This window comes from Brienomyrus brachyistius, chromosome 7 (assembly GCF_023856365.1).
Source record: "Brienomyrus brachyistius isolate T26 chromosome 7, BBRACH_0.4, whole genome shotgun sequence".
Lineage (NCBI taxonomy): Eukaryota > Metazoa > Chordata > Actinopteri > Osteoglossiformes > Mormyridae > Brienomyrus > Brienomyrus brachyistius.
In genome coordinates, this window is record NC_064539.1 from 27,397,768 (window position 1) to 27,415,050 (window position 17,283).

The 17,283-nt window shown below is 40.7% G+C and overlaps 1 protein-coding gene across 1 annotated transcript; it reads right to left on the minus strand.

The window, feature by feature from the left end:
- Window positions 1-218: 218 nt before the first annotated feature.
- On the minus strand, window positions 219-15,494 carry LOC125746419 (MARVEL domain-containing protein 2-like). The gene is made up of 14 exons (XM_049020359.1): window positions 13,116-15,494; window positions 12,757-12,783; window positions 11,402-11,556; window positions 10,882-11,053; window positions 10,586-10,636; window positions 9,628-9,742; window positions 6,078-6,132; window positions 5,154-5,850; window positions 4,591-4,758; window positions 3,468-3,592; window positions 1,897-2,058; window positions 1,531-1,702; window positions 1,137-1,178; window positions 219-1,056 (listed from the first exon to the last, which is right to left on the minus strand). The coding sequence occupies exons 1-14, from the start codon at window positions 14,262-14,264 to the stop codon at window positions 958-960; spliced, it is 3,189 nt and encodes a 1,062-aa protein (XP_048876316.1). The 5' UTR covers window positions 14,265-15,494; the 3' UTR covers window positions 219-957.
- Between the last annotated feature and the right edge of the window lie 1,789 nt (window positions 15,495-17,283).

The following is a 17,283-nucleotide window of genomic DNA, read 5'->3' on the forward strand; positions in this document are numbered from 1 at the left end:
TAGCCAGTCAAGATCGTTAGGTTTCTCTTCCCAATTAACCCTGTGACTCCGGCTATGAAAGCGGGGACAAGGTGAGCCACACATTCTCAAAAGGTGCAGCACGGCCTGATCTATTGCATGATTTCAGAAAATTGCACAATCAACTCTAGACTGGATTATACAGGTTCAGCATTCGTTTCATTAAAAACATTTCCTATATATAGTCACTGAAATAAAGATGACTTCAACAGTTTTATTAATCCGGCTTATAAAATACATACAAAGTAGTTGGTAAAAATTATAATGTAGCCATTCATCTGCAGTTAAAGTCTCCTAAAAGTTAAAACCCAAAAGGCACTTCAAACAGGCTTTAAAATGTACAAAATTCAGTTTCAGTATGATACACACATGTTAAAAACCTACAGCACAACTCTATAAACCAAAAGGTTGAAGAATTCAATATATACAAAGAAAAGAGGAAAACTTAATACACTGCAGCAGACTTTGATTAGTTTCGATTTTCACTGTGAAACCCAGAAATGGGTACAGAGTAATGTTCTGCAGAAGTTTCCAGAATTCCAGATGACCCACTGACAGAAACCCATTCATAAACAGTATGCTACTCCATAGTTACAGTTTACAAGAGATTATAGTAGTAGTTCAAACTGCGCAATAAGTACTAGACATTAGAAATCACTGGTATTCGTCAACATTAAAAAAAAAAAAACATTTATACAAGTGAATAAAAAAAACTGCTGTGTCAAACCAATTCATTTCATTTGTCAAACTTGCAACTGGTACATCTCCTTTTATGGACATTGAAAAGTGAAGATCTACATAATTGATATGTTCAAATACTATTATGCTGAAAGAAAAAAAACCTCACTGCAATTTCCTGCCCTCTAGTGATCTTTTCAATGCAGTAAGGCACGCTCACGCAGAAAATGGTCGAATCAGGCTGAAGTCCAGGGTCAGAGGTTAATCTCGGTGATCAAAATCACTGACCATCTTCTTGATGTGCGAGAGTTTGCCTTTCAGATACTTACACCTTCGTTTCTTCGTCTGGTAATCCGAAGACTGTAAACGAGGAAGATTACACGTAAGCATTTCTAAGCAAAATTTCATTGAACAAAAAATAGTAATGAGAGGAGTCATACCCTTTTAATTTCCTTCAGCCTATCGTACTCATCCATGGCATCCTGCAACAAAGAAAAATAAATGACGACAAAGCCTTTGGCTTTAACGGCTTCCAACATCTTTTACTAAAATAAACATTTTGACTTGTCCCAAGAAAATTGTAAACAGACACTCTCAAAATGTAGAGTGCTGCATCAAGATTTAGGTGTCCTGGCAAATAAATCTGCAAATAAATAAAACTGAAATTTTCAAAAAGTAATCAGTTTAAGTACTGTTGCATATTATTAAATAATAGACTCTATACCATAGCCTGAATTTGGCAAGCATGTTGAATACGATTATTATACAACGAAAAGGCAGAGAAGCCCTTCCTCTTACTACAGTAGTTTCTGTGCTGCTTGGATACTAACTGACCAGGAATTGCGGGCTTCCTTCTTCAAGGTTATCCAGATCCCGGTCCACTTCAGCCAGATTCTTGTTGACGTTGTCCATCTCCGCCTGCAGATTTTTATACTCTTGGTGGTCCTTGTCAAACTGCCGCTTATAGTCCTGCCTCTGCTGCTCAGCAGCGATGGGTGGAAAGTCACTAGAAATACAATTTCACAGTTGATCAACCTTTTCTGCGATGACAATTTTGTTGGGACTTATCTAAAAATCGGTGAGTAAGTGTCATACACCCATTTCTCGAATTGCTGCCATTTAAAAGTTTTGGGAATTGCATCAAGCAATGAAAGACTGTTATTAGTCCTTGCAAATGCAGTCACAGGTTTCCACCCTTACCTATCAAACTCATCATCATCCAGCTCATCGCCGGACTCAGCAGTGTCGTAGCCACTGGTGCGTGAGGGCCGTCCGTTTGGCTTCTTCCCCGGCTTCCCCAGAGAGCTAGAACTACTGCTATAGGGACCCAAGGTATGTGGGAGCGTATCCTGATTGGTCAGGCTGGAGGAAGAAAAAATAAAAAATAAATAAAAAAAAAAAAACACACCCACACAAACACAGAACCAAACTTACTCAGCTGTAACTCAACACAAGTCAAGGGTGCCCAACCCTCACCTCTCCGGGCCACAGGTTGGTCTGGTTTTTGATGCAATAAAAATAAAGGCGAGGTTGAATATCTTTATTGCTTTACTCAAAGGACTTTGGTTGCAAGCCATCTCACCTGGAATTCCTTCAGGTGCTTCATTAAAAACCTCTCTGAAACCTGCAGGCCTGTGGCTCTCAATGTCCAGGCTTGGAAGACTGTTCAAGTTACTGAATCTCATGCTCAAATTCTTATAAACTCTCACTGCAGGCTTAATTATATCAGTGGCAGCCCTGCGGCTTTTATAAGCTTATACGGCTTTGCACTTTAACGACAGTCGCAGACCTTTAGACATACGGTGTCAAGAAACAATGCATCATTCAGATAGAATGTGTGGTGGTTTGGATGAGGAAAGACGTTTAAAATAAATGAGTCACTTAAAAACAATACTATATCATATTGTAATTATATAAACTATGTTCCAGGTAATTTCAATAAAGACAACAGCTCACCCTGCACCAAGATCTGCTCTATTTACCCAGTTTGTTGGAGGGGGGAAAAAAATCCAGCCAAGAAACCAGTGTCACAACTAGGAACCGAAACTCACCCAACTCCACTCATTCTGCATAATTGTACACATATACATATTCCAAACATTTCAGAGTATAACATTTAATAGCTACTTCTTAAATTGACACACTGGGCTGATATATTCACCATACAGGGAATCATCATTCATTAGAATGACTAACACCATACAGTACATATTCATGCTGCTTGCCCCCTGTACTACAGCTGAAGTGGAAATACTGGCCCATCCAGAATGACAGACTCACACACAAATGAGGGGTATGGCGTATCAAATCGGTGGCATTTGGTGCACATTTCTAGTACTCCCGGTTTCTGGTGTCCTGCTGTGTAAAGAACGGCCATACTATTGATACAAACAAAATCAAACCAAAGAGTATGTATTTAAAGTACCAAATATGTCAGGAAACAATTTCTTCGAAGTCAGGGCTACACCTAATTCTTGAAATGCATGCAGGCTTCAACTTGTAGCTGTCAGTCAACTGGAAAAGCACAAACTCAGACTGTTAGATTTAAGTCTGAGACCTGGGACTAAAAACAGTACACAAGCTCAGGCCTGTTTAGATGGTGTTGTTCCACGAAATGCTTTACTGGCCAAGCGGGTTCATTTCTTCTTTAGATTTTTTATCAGATGTTAAATAATGTTGCAAAATTATCCCCTCAAGTATCAAAAAGAACTTCCTTAACCCCTGCACAACCTTTTTTTTTTTTTTTTTTTTTTTTAAATGTTTTCACTCACTCTGGGTTGTAACTGTAGGGCGGTTTGCCATCATCCATACTGTGGTCATCCAGGTAGTTTCTGGAGCCAAACTTTTCAGGATACTCAGCCAGCAAAAGTGGGGGTACAGAGGACACATTGTTGACCTGTGTGGAGCAGAGGTGATGTTGTTGAACATGCTGTCACTTTACATTCATAAACAGAGGCGAGCATTTCATTAAACCGTACTGAAACTCCTTGAAATTTTCATATAAAAACAAGCAGAACCTAGAGAGGTTGCCCTGCCATTTCTGCGTTCCCACTGTTACTATGGCTCAGTATCCAAGGGTCAGGTTGCTTTTTAGCCTGTCTGCATAGTAAACACCCTCTAGCCTTAACGCCCTGTAGAACCAGTCCTGCTGCTTTTCCAGTTCCAGAGACAAACAGAAATGCCAGAGATGGTATCACAGTCCAGAACGCACGTACAGGAGACTATAGGCAGAAACGACCTAAAGCTAGTCTGATATATATTTTGTTAAATTAAATATAAAAAAAAATATACAAGTATTTTAAATAAGAAAAAGTACCACAAGACAATAGTCGATACCTTGATCTATGACTTCAGAACAGGACTTAAGCACCAACATTTCATTATTATACATCATAAAGCCCCAAACATTCAACAACTGGATGTCTTTTGTGGGATCACATTATTTAAAAATAAACAGTAGCTACGAGTCACGGACTCCCTTTAGTTTTGTTTTCATCAGTTCAGGAACAGAAGCAGCCGTGAAACTACCTGCAAAAGCCACACCCAGAAACTGAATCTGAAACTTCCCTCCCCCACCGCAGATCACGAGCAGCTTCTTTAAACACACAGGTATGGTCATCCATGCCAGATTCCTCTTCTCCTTCATCACGCCGATTCACATTCTTTTAAGAAGCACTGAATCCACCACCCAAGCGATCCAAGATTTTTTTTCCGAAAACTTTTCATTATTCCCGCCCCATCAGTTGTCTTTCCATTACATTTCCGCACCAAATTACCAAAGGGGCAATTTTACTTTAAGCAAATCCTTGATTAGTTTTGCTTCCCTTGTTTAGTTATTTTTTAAAAAACATTGATATTTAAATCGCACACAGAAGCATGGCCCTCAACACTCACCCATTGTTCCACATCCTGTGGAGCATCCTCTTCATTGACAACCTTAACTTTGTCCCAGAGAATCTGCTCCTTGCCATACCGCCCGATCGCCATACGGGTCTTCAGAGCAAACACCAGTATGATAACGAGTCCAATGATCACCAGGAATCCAAGAACAATAGCAATGGCCTGGAGAGGAGTAGGTCAGATATCAACCAAAAACAGGCCCTCTGTTGATGATTGTCAACTGGAGAGCATAATCATTCAAAAACTTGTAAAATGTATCTCTCAAGAAATGGCATTTTCTCTAATGGAGAACACCTACAGGACCGATGCATTATAGTTAACAACAGCAGAATGTACAAATATGAAAAATATACTAAGCAATATAGTTTCCACAGTATAATATATACCTATAATTAGATTCTAATATACACATTTTTTAAATCATAAGACTCCAGAGAACTCTCCATCCCAGCTAAATTACACTGAATCGGACAAAGGGGAACGGGGGGGGGGGGGAAATCATTACCATTCGCTGTAATTAGAATGGACAAATATGACATAACCAATGGGGAACTCACCTCCTGAGGTTCCACCACACAGTAGTGGTACAGATACTGGTTGACGAAGATATCAGTTGGTTGGGGAACTTGGTACTGGGCACACAAGCCCATGATCTGGCTGTAATAGACAGACCCTGAAGACTGGGCCATGGGGTTCACGGCTATCAAGTACACTATCGTAGCTATGAACATGAAGAAGGCCAGGACGGCACAGCCGATGATGAAGATCAGGTAGAACTTCCGCGTTCGGCATGCATATTGCCGGGACACCACCAAGATGAAGATCGCAAGAACGGCAATGAAAACGATGGCTGCCATGGCGATCATGAAGCCCTTGCCCTTCCTGGGGTCGATGTAGTTGCCTCCAAGGTTTCCATAGCCGTAGGAATTTCCAGCTCCATAGCCCGCACCACCAAAGCTATTGTAGCCCCCTCCATAGCCCCCTCCATAGGAGCTTCCTCCATAGGAGCTTCCTCCATAGCCGTAACCTCCTGATAGACCACCGAAGCCCATCAGGCCCATGTTGCTGTCCCAGGCCAGTGTGGAAGCCACACAGGCAAAGATGGCGACGCACATAATGATAATGACAACTGAGATGATTTTGATGATACCAGGCGGGGAAGTCCAGCGATAGAAGTGCTGGATCTCATCATCGGGATAATAGGAATAGGCTGTTTGGGGTGGTCCTGCATCATAAAGATCTGGGGGTGCATGGCTGGGGGGAAGGAGTGGGGGGGGGGGGTGAGCTCCTTATGTACTTAAAGCATCAGAAAATTGAATGTACACACACAAAACATCCACACATAAGAGTATGTAAACAAAATACAGCAAATAAATAGAATTAAAAAATTACAAATGAGGGTGTAAAGGGAATGCTCAAGGTCTAGAAGGTAGGGAACAAGCAAAGACAGATCAGAAACATTACAATGAAGCAAAACTTACTAAGCGTCATCGTTGTTATAAGGAGGGGGACTCCCGTTCGGCTTTGAAGACATTGGTTAATCCACAACTGGAATCTTCACTACTGAGAGACAAACACTGTCAGCGACCTGAAGCAAAAAAGAAAACATTCATATAAAGATCGGACAGCACTAGGGCTGCACAGACACAGGTATTCTCCAGGTACCCTTCGGTACATCCTTTTCGGTTCCATACACAAAGAAACTGATGCTTACAGTTATTGACAGAAATTAAATTCATAAGTAGGTGTTTAACGTGGAAAACATTACACTGACTGTGGCTGTGAGTTGGTTAAGGCAAATGCTGGTGCAGGCAGTAACAATGGGCGGCTGGAGAGTATAAAGATTACCCAATAAACACCAACGCCGGAAAGAGTGTAACTGATAAGACCAAGAATATGTCGGCTATGTGGCACCTGGCGCGCATATTTTGATGGAAACACATCCAACGTGCAGACTTACTGAATGACATCATCCTAGTGTGCGTCTGAACTATTCCTGATTGTATCGGCATAAGTGTATCGGTGTAAGTGGGTCAACTTAGTTCCAAAAAGTATACTTAACAAAATTAACTTTATACTTTTTTGGTAAGGGTACATAAGACAGTTTTCTTACCTTGTAAATATACAGTCTGTAGGGATTGCAAGCTACCACAACACTTTAGATGTAGGTAATTTTCGGTTTGTAATGGAATAATACAGATTTGCCGTAAGATTCCTTGCGTGTCACTATCAGATGCGTGAGAGTTGGAACCCGAATCGTTCATTGTATCAGTGTTTGTAAATACTAAGTCATGCAGGTGATATTTGGAATACAAAATGTGTACTCTATAAGCACGTAATCCTACATGCAAATACTCAGGTATGTATTCGATGTGTACTGACTGATCCGACCGACATCAGCTCACAAATAAAAGGGCAGGTAAAATCTGAATGAAGGGCTTATTACAGAAAAATATTAAATAAAATAAGCCATATTCTAAATTAAGGAAGTTCGAAGACAAAATTTGTAGCCTGCGTCGATCTAAGCTGGCTGTTCCCCTTTTCAAAGATTAATTTAAAAGGCCAGATGTATATACAGATCAGCAGTAAGTATAAATGCGGCGCCATATAAAATGCACATAATTTGTGTCTTTAAATAAATTACATTTTAATAAGGAATATATTACTGACAGCGAAACATTGATTAATTTGAAATGAAAGTTTAATGATCGCGTGCGTCTCTCTAAATCAGGAGCAACAGGTGAATCACCGGCATGACACCAAAACTACTGTTGACTCGTTTATCCAGTTTAATGGTAGCTGCGTCTAGGAAGTAATACACTAATTAAATTTTTTTTTTTTTTTTTAAAAGAACAAAAATCACTAGTTTCTCCACAAACTAAATACCATGAAAAGATTATTTGTTTTTTTCCTCCAACACTCAAATTTGTTGTTAAATACAAGATTAAAATCAGCCGAAAGGTTTTTAGTCTCTTTCAAAGTAGTCGATTTTTTAGTAGCCTATATAGTTTGAGTGCCTGCAAAAATAGGCTGAAACAGAGAGACGGCACATCAGCAATAGCACGATTTCTGGGAGGTTAGTAATAAAAAAACAGCGATAATAATAATAATAAACAGCAAGCGAACTTACCTGTTTGACTGCGGGTCCGCGGAGCGACGCGCACCAGGATCGTTCCTTAGATAGATATATCACAACCTGCTGATGACGGGGATCCTTCCGCTTCGATCCGCCCTTGAAGCTTCGCTCCGCCCGGTGAAAAAAACAACAACCTTTAGGCTTTCGTGTACGACGATGTAATACATATTACCGTAACCTCCAAATACCAAAGTTTCATAATCCTTTTCAGTAGATGATATGAACCAAACGAACCACATTTTAATGACCGATCCTACTGTCCCGATTAGAATAGACATGTACATGCAGGTGCATTAAGAACGACCAATGCTTAAGTATCCACTTCTAATAGTAGCTTATAAAATAGTGATTTTCTTTAGCTTATTGTTGATTAAAATCTAATCGGTTATAATTTTTCAAGTTGAAGTGTTGCATTTTTTTGTCTTGCCAGCATTCCCAGTAAGCCGCAGGTGCTGGCAGGAAAGCGAGAAAGGCGGAAGGCGCGTCCTACCTGTGTAAATTAAGGGACTTTATACAATTTACAATGTATAACCACAAATGATCCTGCGTCAAACCCCAGAAGAAATGTTGTACTCTTCAGGAGACAAGCGACCTTTTTTGAGAAAATATCCAGTAGCTCTCTTTACACATCTCTTTAACAAAATGACGTTAAAACAAATTGCCACGTCGTATTGGTTTTATAGCGTTCTTAGAAAGCTGCATATGCACACCTACCTCACCTAGGAAGTGTAAATTGAGTGTTCTGCATGCAATCAGTAGGTTTCAGATAAATGCTGAGAGGGGGCATGTGAGAGAAGAGCTAGTGAGACAGCTAAGCTAACAGAAACAATGCGACAGGCACATCTGCATATTAACTGAAACTGTCAAGTCCATGAATGGAATGACAAATGCCGAGTCATGTTTCATAAACCACATAAATGTCTGATGCGACTGTTTTTGCCATCAATGGTTAGTGGAGTGTAAAACCTACGCAGTTGTACACTTTATCCACAGCAATCTGATAGGGTCCTTTATTTCAGACAGTTTGTACAACAAAGAAAACTTTGGTAACGCTGAATATGATTACAATATATAATGGCTGTAATATTTATCATCTTTGCCACTGACTTGTCATCAGGAATATCATTTAAAATTTTCCAAATTACATGACTACATTTCACAGTAAAAAATATTCTGTAACAGCAGAATGCTATCTGAAATGAGTTAGAATAATTTCTTCATTTAAACTTGAAGACTAACTGCTTTCAAGAAAGTGGTACTGCAACTATTTCACAAATATTAATACAATGTTTACAATTTGTGGATATTATTCATAGAAAATTATATACTACAACTATATATCTACATTATAAGCAACATATCACAAATGTGGGAAAAACATGCAAAACAGCTACTGTAAGGCAAGAGAAACACTGGAATGTTATGCGAAAGTAATGCCTTTGGAGCATATTTATTAAAAGCATTTTAAAAAAATGAATACAAAATGCAGAGAAATTACCAACTGTGATATAAATAACCGCATTATTCAGCCTGCGTGTGCATTGCTTTAAGGAAATTCCACTTTTGAAGGCAAAAGAAGAACGATCAGTGTCAAGTCACAATGGATATTTATCAATAATAATCTCAAAATAAAAAGTCATTAACTCACACTGGACCAAAGAGGACATTGGCAACGTTTCTTAAAAAATAATTTAAAAAAAATAATAAAAACTGTTGGTGAGAGATCAACCCACGGACAGAATGACCCCAAAAAAGATACTCTAAGTACGCTCAAGCAAAAGTGCCTGTTTACCGCTTAAAGTTCCCTTTAAAGCTGGAAAATGGATAGATGGATGGATGGATAAAATGAAAGCATCAAAACGCTGCTCGCGGGTAGGTTTCCTTATTGCCTTAACTGAAGCCGTCATTCCATTCCATTACTTTGTTATATTCCTGAATCTTCTGTTTAATGTGAGATAGTTTATTTTTCAGGTATTCACATCGTTCTTTCTTCTCCAGGAATGTTGGATCCTATCAAAAAGCAACACAAACATCAGTACAGTCAATCAGCTACGTCCATTATACCATTTGTTCAGATTATAGGAAGCAGTTCAATGTCACAACGGACAATACAAATCAGTTCTGGTTATAAAACCAGACCATGGGACCTTTACTCCACACTGCTTCCTCCAGGGATCAGATATATACTAAACATTTACATGCATTTTCCAGAGAAGAATCAATTATGGAGGAACAGTACACAGATTTCAGTCAAACAGTTGCATAAAACTAAAATAGAATAAACTCCATTTCAGTTGTAGACCTGAAGCATGGGGGAAAAAAATGACAATCCAACACTACATGTCTTATTAATTTTATATCTACATAAGAACTGCAAGCTAGATCAAATTTCCCCATTTATTTATTTTTGAATTGTGAGCTAAATCTCAATGCGCCTCTCTAAGGTACACAGCTGGAATTCAGAACATTATCTCCCCTCCTATTTCCTCCCTGATTTTCAAGTTTCACCAACCAGGAACTGAGAGCGAGAGCCTGGGGACATAAATGGCCAGGGTCCCTCAGGAACAAAACTGACTGCTGTGAGAAAACCGACAGAGAGACCTCTCTCGCCCATCCAGTCCGGCTCTGCCCCATTGTCCTCCCACACAGAAACATTTGTGATGTTGCATATAAATAACCAGGATTTATGCAGAGTCTTCAGGACACAAATGCTTTAGGTTCTGCTCCAACTGGGTGTTACAGATACTGGGCTGGGTGGGGGGGGGGGCAGTGCGCATTTACATTTCAACACATCAGTGCAGGGTGAGCAATCAGGTGTGGTGAATGGACAGATGGCTACATTTCAACACTTACGTTTTTCTTCTTCTGATACTCCTGAAGGATTCTGTTAACGCGATCTCGTTCCTGAAAGGAAGGAGGCATAAGAAAGTGTGCAACAAGGACTGCAAAAAAAACCATTCAGCGAGCCACACCAAAGCACCAGAGAGCCTCTTCTGCATCAAGCTATTGAGGGAAAAGCGTTCAGTTTATTAGGCGGCAAAAGTATTTCCAAAAACAAAAACTGGCACAGAATGAGTGTTTTGGATTCAATAGCTGTTACTCTGAGCTCCCGTTCACACATAAGCAGGAGCAGGAGGAAGAGGCACTACCGTCTGATCGACAGTGTTCTGGGGCAGGTTTCGCATCATCCCGTCCAGGTCATCGAACTTCTTAAGGGTGGCCTGCACCTCCGCGTGCAGCTCTTTGTACTCTGCGTACTGGTCGTTGAACACCGCCTTGTACTGGTCTCGCTCCTCGTCTGTCCGAATGCTGGGGTACTTCCTGCAATGTGAAGGACGCGTGCGGTATTCAGACAGAGAAATAAGTCTAGGGACTGAGATAGCGGCTGGGAAATAGTCAGGCGCGTTTACATCCACTTACACACTTGCCATCAAAGTACAAACAGAAGCACGAACACCAAAAAAATATTTTAAATCCAAGGGTATCCAGTTAGGGATACTGAATTAAATATGTAGGCTCATGTACCAGACAAAGAAAAGGTTTTACATAATGATTTGCATTTTTCACAGGAGTAATAAAGAGATGCGACTTGGCTTTCAGTGCCGTCTGCCAGCCCCGGCCATTAAAACCACCATGAAAAAAAAGCATTTTGTTGAAGCAAACACTCACTGAATGTAGTCCGGCATGACTACTGGTTTTGGAATGTGTCCAGAAGGAATGTGTCCTCTTATGGTTTCTGGCTGCATATCCACAGTAACTGGTTCTATCTCCACGGTACCAGGATAATTGTGCCTAGACTCCGGCGCTCTGGAACCCGGGACAATCTGCATGGCAATAGCATGGGGTACAAAATAAAGGCCAGAATCACCATGAGGGCAGTCGCCTTAGGCATGACTTCAGCAGAACAAAAGCAGGAATTACTGAACTGTGGGAACTACAGCTACATTAGGCAAAGTAATAAATGAACTTGCGGGTGTGTAGATACACAACATATAGAGTTGACCCTTCTGCAGAGGGTTTCCCCATCGGTGATTCGATACGTCGTGGGGGCAGCATAAGTAATTTGGGAGTTTAGCGAAAGCCAGACAACATAACCAGCATACGACACCTTAAATATTTAGCATCTCATAAATGTGTAAAATATACAGTCACGGGAAAAAAAAATGAAGAGACCACTCTATATTTTTAAACAAATCTGCATTTTTAAATCCTGGTTTAATCTTGGCTGAAGGCTATGCTGAGCAGCAGGTTGCTTCCAGGTTCATAATTTCTAAGACAGCAGTACACAAGAAAAAGGTGAAGCAGGAGACACTGGGAACGACCAGAAACCAGTCAAGTAAAGGGCGGAAGTGGCTCTCTAATGCCAGAGATGACCGTTAACTTAGGAGAATTTCTCATGAATCGGAGGATGACATCAAGTGGCCTTCAGAAGGGAAACATTAAATGCAGGTGTGAAGTGCACTGCTAGGATGGTTCATCTCAGGCTTCTAGAAGCAGAACTGAAGTCCCATAAAGCAAGGAAGAAGCCCTTCATTAAAGAGAAACAGGGAAGAGCCAGGCTGCAGGTTGCAAAACAATGTTGACCTTACACAAGCGCATGCGCATGAATTGAGAAATGAGTGAAACCTAAAAATTTACTGTGGTCTCATTTTTTTCCGCGGCTGTACGTACAGTGCGGGTTTGGCAGATGCCGAGCATGTTTACGGCAGCTTCTTGCACGTTATATCTCCGTGATCTTTGTATCAGGTGTTTCTGGTATCTTTTTGCTTTGCTCACTAAGGGGACCAAACAGGCTTTCCAGACTGGGGGGGGCTGTGCCCCTTACCCTGACAATGCAGATGGATCAGCTGCACATAGATTTCCAGTTATCAACGGAAACTAAGACTTAACTATATTTACAACAAGGTATGCCGAAAGACGACATATATTACTAATATGAATCCTTCGTTAGCATATTACTCATATTTGTTCTACAAAATACAACATAATTACTCAAGAGAGGAAGAGAAACATAAAATGTTTACCAAGGATCTTGAAGCAGAGTTGGCCGTCTTTAAAAAATAAAAAAAAAGAGGAGGTGAAATTAATTTACTGATGTTTTATTATGTCTACCATGAAATAATTACTACATCAATGGCAAAGCAGTGTTTGTACATTTCAATGCATCTCAGGATATAGATAGTCACTCCAAAATAATTTATCAGTTGCAATGCATTATCTACGAAGGAGATTTAATTCACAACTGCTGCAGAAGAGACTGAACTCATCCTTCAGTCGCTAAGCGACTTACTGCACTTAGCAGACTACCTATGGCAACCTCTATTTTGCAGTAAATGACTTTTCCTTCGAGAATTGTCAGTACAACAGACGGGGATTCTCTCACCTCGAGGCCGAGGCTCTCGCGAAGCCTGCGGGCAGCTTCATGCCGCCACAGCTTAAGGCAAACGATGGCACCTATCAAGTACACCAGCATGGTGACGAAGAGGAAGATGATGGCGGCAGTCTGTCCGGCATCCGTGCGGCAAAAAGCTCCGTTTACCCCATTGTTGAAGACGGGATAGTAACAAAGGCCGCCACGGATGGTGTCTCTCACATACACGATCCCGGCTGTCATGAACAGGATGGCCAGCACCAAATTGATGACGAATTCTGTAAGTGGCCACCAGTTAGAGTCCAGCAGGATTGTGCGGTAATACATGCTCATGCCGAGTACCAGCAGAATCACCGTGACAACCCAAGCCAGACCGGCCACCACCAGGACGAAGGGCGTCTGGGGCCCGGTGTAGTAGGATCCACTGCTGCCACCATACATGCTGAACATCTGCGGCTGCGAGTAGCCGAACATGTTGAACCACTCGTTGTCCTTGTGGACGTACGCGCAGACGCAGGCGAAGACCGCCGCCCCCAGCAGCAGCTCCACGCAGCCCAGGATGCGCAGCAGACCCGGCCAGGATTTCATGTAGGCGTAGCGCATGTTGTACTCTTCCACCCGCTCGCTGTAGGTCAGCGCCGTTTGCTGCGTCCGGCCGTCCCAGGACTCAGGCGGGCCATCGTGCAAGAGTGCCAGCTGCTCCTTGTGAGTGTTGTAGCTGCCTCCCGATCCTCCGTATGGGTCCAGGAAGGAGTTGGGGGCTGAGGAGGTGTGCGGGGGAGAGCAGCGGATACCCTTGCTGCTGCTGCTACCATTGGGCTGGACATCGGGAGCGGACTGCGGCTTGCTGCTGCCACTGCTGCGCCCGCTGCCGTGGAAGAAGTTCTTCCAGGAATCAGGGATGAAGCGATGAACGGGTTTGATGTTAATGCCATCCAACTCCGGTTCACTGTCACTGGGGTCAAACTCGGGTCCCACAGGGGGATCCTCCGGGAGTGGAGGAGGGGGCAGGGGCTCAGAGCTCATGGCCAGGTTGGCAGCAAACTGATGCTGGAGGGGGGGAGGGTCATCTCTCCGCAAGGAGCCTATGGGAACCTGGTCATAGTGGGGAGCGGCCCTACCCCGGTTAAAATGACCAGACAACCCTTCTTCGGAAGACATGGAGCGTGTCGAACCCTAAGTACACGAAGAAAGAAAGATAAAAGATGGACAGGAGAGAAGACAAGGCTCCTATCAGTGCATTAATGGACCAAAATTATCCAACTGTGCAGCAATTTTAAAGCTATATTCTATGAACGCCCATTTCCACAAATGTGATGAGAAGAATGAAGATCCTGTAAGTTATTATAATGAGAAAGTTTCTCAAAATAACTTGAGGTATCTAAAGGTATCTAAAAATATTGACTCTAGTTTGACGAAACAATGAGGAACTTTCATGAAATAATGACTCTCAAAACACTACACATCTCAAAATATTAAATCATCATTTTGAAAAAGGTTCTCATGTTTGATTTGGCTCAAAGATGGCAGTTTCCCCCCAAAAAAGTTACATCGACAAACCTGTTGTCGTCTAATATTAAAGAATTGTAATTTATACGTCGTTATAGACATACAACACTAGAAGGCATAAATTATCTGACTCCTGGTTAAAGATGGCTGCATACTCAAATACATCACTGTAAAAGCGTGATCCCACCCACTGTCCATGATTGGCTGACATAGTATAACTGCGTGGGGTTGGTCAGTAGGACTAATTATGCAGTTACCGGCATGCTTTGCACTGCACCACATGCATCTTTAAAAAGTGTACATTAATGTGTATTTATGTTAATTGTAACGTCATAACTGTATTTGCCACGGAATGCGAGTGTTTTGCCAGCATGTAGCTATGAATGTTGCGTTAATTGTTAGTCTGTGCTGCTGCTAGTATTAAACAGATAGTGGCTGTTAAGAGAGTAATTTTAAAAGATCCGTCATCTTCCTTATTAAAATTAGTCAACGACTCGCCATAATACATTTATTTGCTGTCTTTATGCGGGTCTGGAATGTTTGCTGTTTAATACACCGACTGTAATGCAATTACCTGGTTGCTTTAATGGTTATGTTGAACTTTTTATATGTTTTTGTTCAGTAAAATAATTTCTTTATAAAGATATTTGGTATTCTAATTTTTCCCCCCCAAAAATAGTTACCAAAATAATACAGTAAAGTACTAATGAATACGTCATAATACGGTAAAGTACATTTTTTGAAAAAGTATCTCGGAACAATGAGAAACTAAGTCATTATCAATATATTAATTGACTATTTCAAAAAAAGTTTCTCATTATAATGAGTCACAGAATTTTTTTTCATGCACTGGCAAATGTGCTTCCATAATATTCACACACTCACAACGGTAACAAATAAGTTCAACAACCAATGCAGCAGTGGGGGGGTCCAACATCACCACAGAAACTGCAACACTTTTCTCACACAGTACAGTGCCTAGTTTACCAAGATTTGTGAAACATACAAATAAGAAAAAAACGACATCAATGAAAATTACCTACTGAGAGAGGTCTGAAGAGAATGGCCGAGCTCATTAAAGTTAATGAGGTGATCAGGACTGACACACATGCATTTATGGCTTGAGAGTATGTTAATCATAGGAAAATGAACGTGTCAGACTGCATACCTCTTTCACATGTAGTAACTCAGCAAGGTTGGCATTCTCTTGCAGTCGGGCTACACAAACCTCACCTGAAGTTAATACTCTACATGGGGGAAAACAGCTGTGCAGGTCAAGTTGCCATGTAAATAGGAGGGTCACTCAATTTTAATTCAACAGATTCTGAAAAGAAGATTTTCCCATCGTTTTTGATTTTGAGGAAGTCTATCATGTGAATCAGACCACTCAGAGCTCAGAAGCATTTAAAAACACATATATCCCTGTTTGCAAAACACCTGATAATTCAGGGTGTTTTCTTATGTAACTTTAATAATAATAATAATAATAATAATAATAATAATAGGCCTACAGCTACATGGATGAATTATAACTTTTTGAGAATTACAAAAAAACCTTTTCAATCAAATTTTGCATGTGTAACTTTCTTTTTTTCAAGGTCAAATTCATGCATTTTTACATTTATTTTGGTTATGAAAAAAACAGTAAAGGGCTTGCAGTAACAAGTTATTTTTTTAATAATGAAACACAAAAGAATGTACACAATAGTATATAAAACATTGACCTGTTACTTGTTTCACTTCATGAGTTCAGCACTCCCGAAAAAAGTGTTTTTAATTTTTTACAACCATGAAAAATAACTCAGTTATTCAACAAACTATCATGTAGCTGTAAAAAATGTGACGCCTCGCATGAAAATACAAAATGATCTATTGTTGCTACCTGAGGTTAAGATATCTATATCTAGAAGAACTTTTTTTAAAAAAAGGTATATGCAATTAACAATGTTGTAATTATATGGTGGACAGTATTAATTATGCTTACTTATGATACATATAACAATGATTAAGTATCCGAAGTACAGTAACGCAATGTTATATTGAAATAACTTTTTTTTTTAATCCCAATATATTACAGTACCACGACCACGTCCAGGATAAGCATTTGAGACAAATGGGTGGATATTCCTAGCAGTAAGTGAGATAACATGTTTTAATAAGAGAAAAAAATTTTACCAGCGTACTTGACTTTATAAAGTGCTGGGATTCTTCACACACATTTCCGCCTTCCTCTGTTTTTAAATTTAAATACCCCAATACTGCACATTCAAGTAAGCTATACATGAAATGTGTTTTATATGTAACACCAGTTACGAGAATGTTACGAATGGTTATTTTAAGGCAAAGCTGGTTTGTTCTGTGTCGTTGTACCGAAACGAGTAAGAAACTTCCTCTCACTTTTTTTTTCAGGACAACTGAGAACATTTCCAATACCTGGTTCAGAACGTTTACTACTTTTTATACTTGCTGTTCCTAAAGCGTCTTCCGTAACCGCTACACTATCATTCTGAAAGAGCTTTCTTACCTTAACCTGGAAAAGGAAAATTTCCAGGAATTTCCATGCGCGATTCCCGGCCAAGCGCAGGTTCAGCAGCTGCGAGAACAAGACCACGTGACCGGCCCATCCCGGCGGCGTTACGTCATCGCGCACCGATACGGACTCACCTGGGAA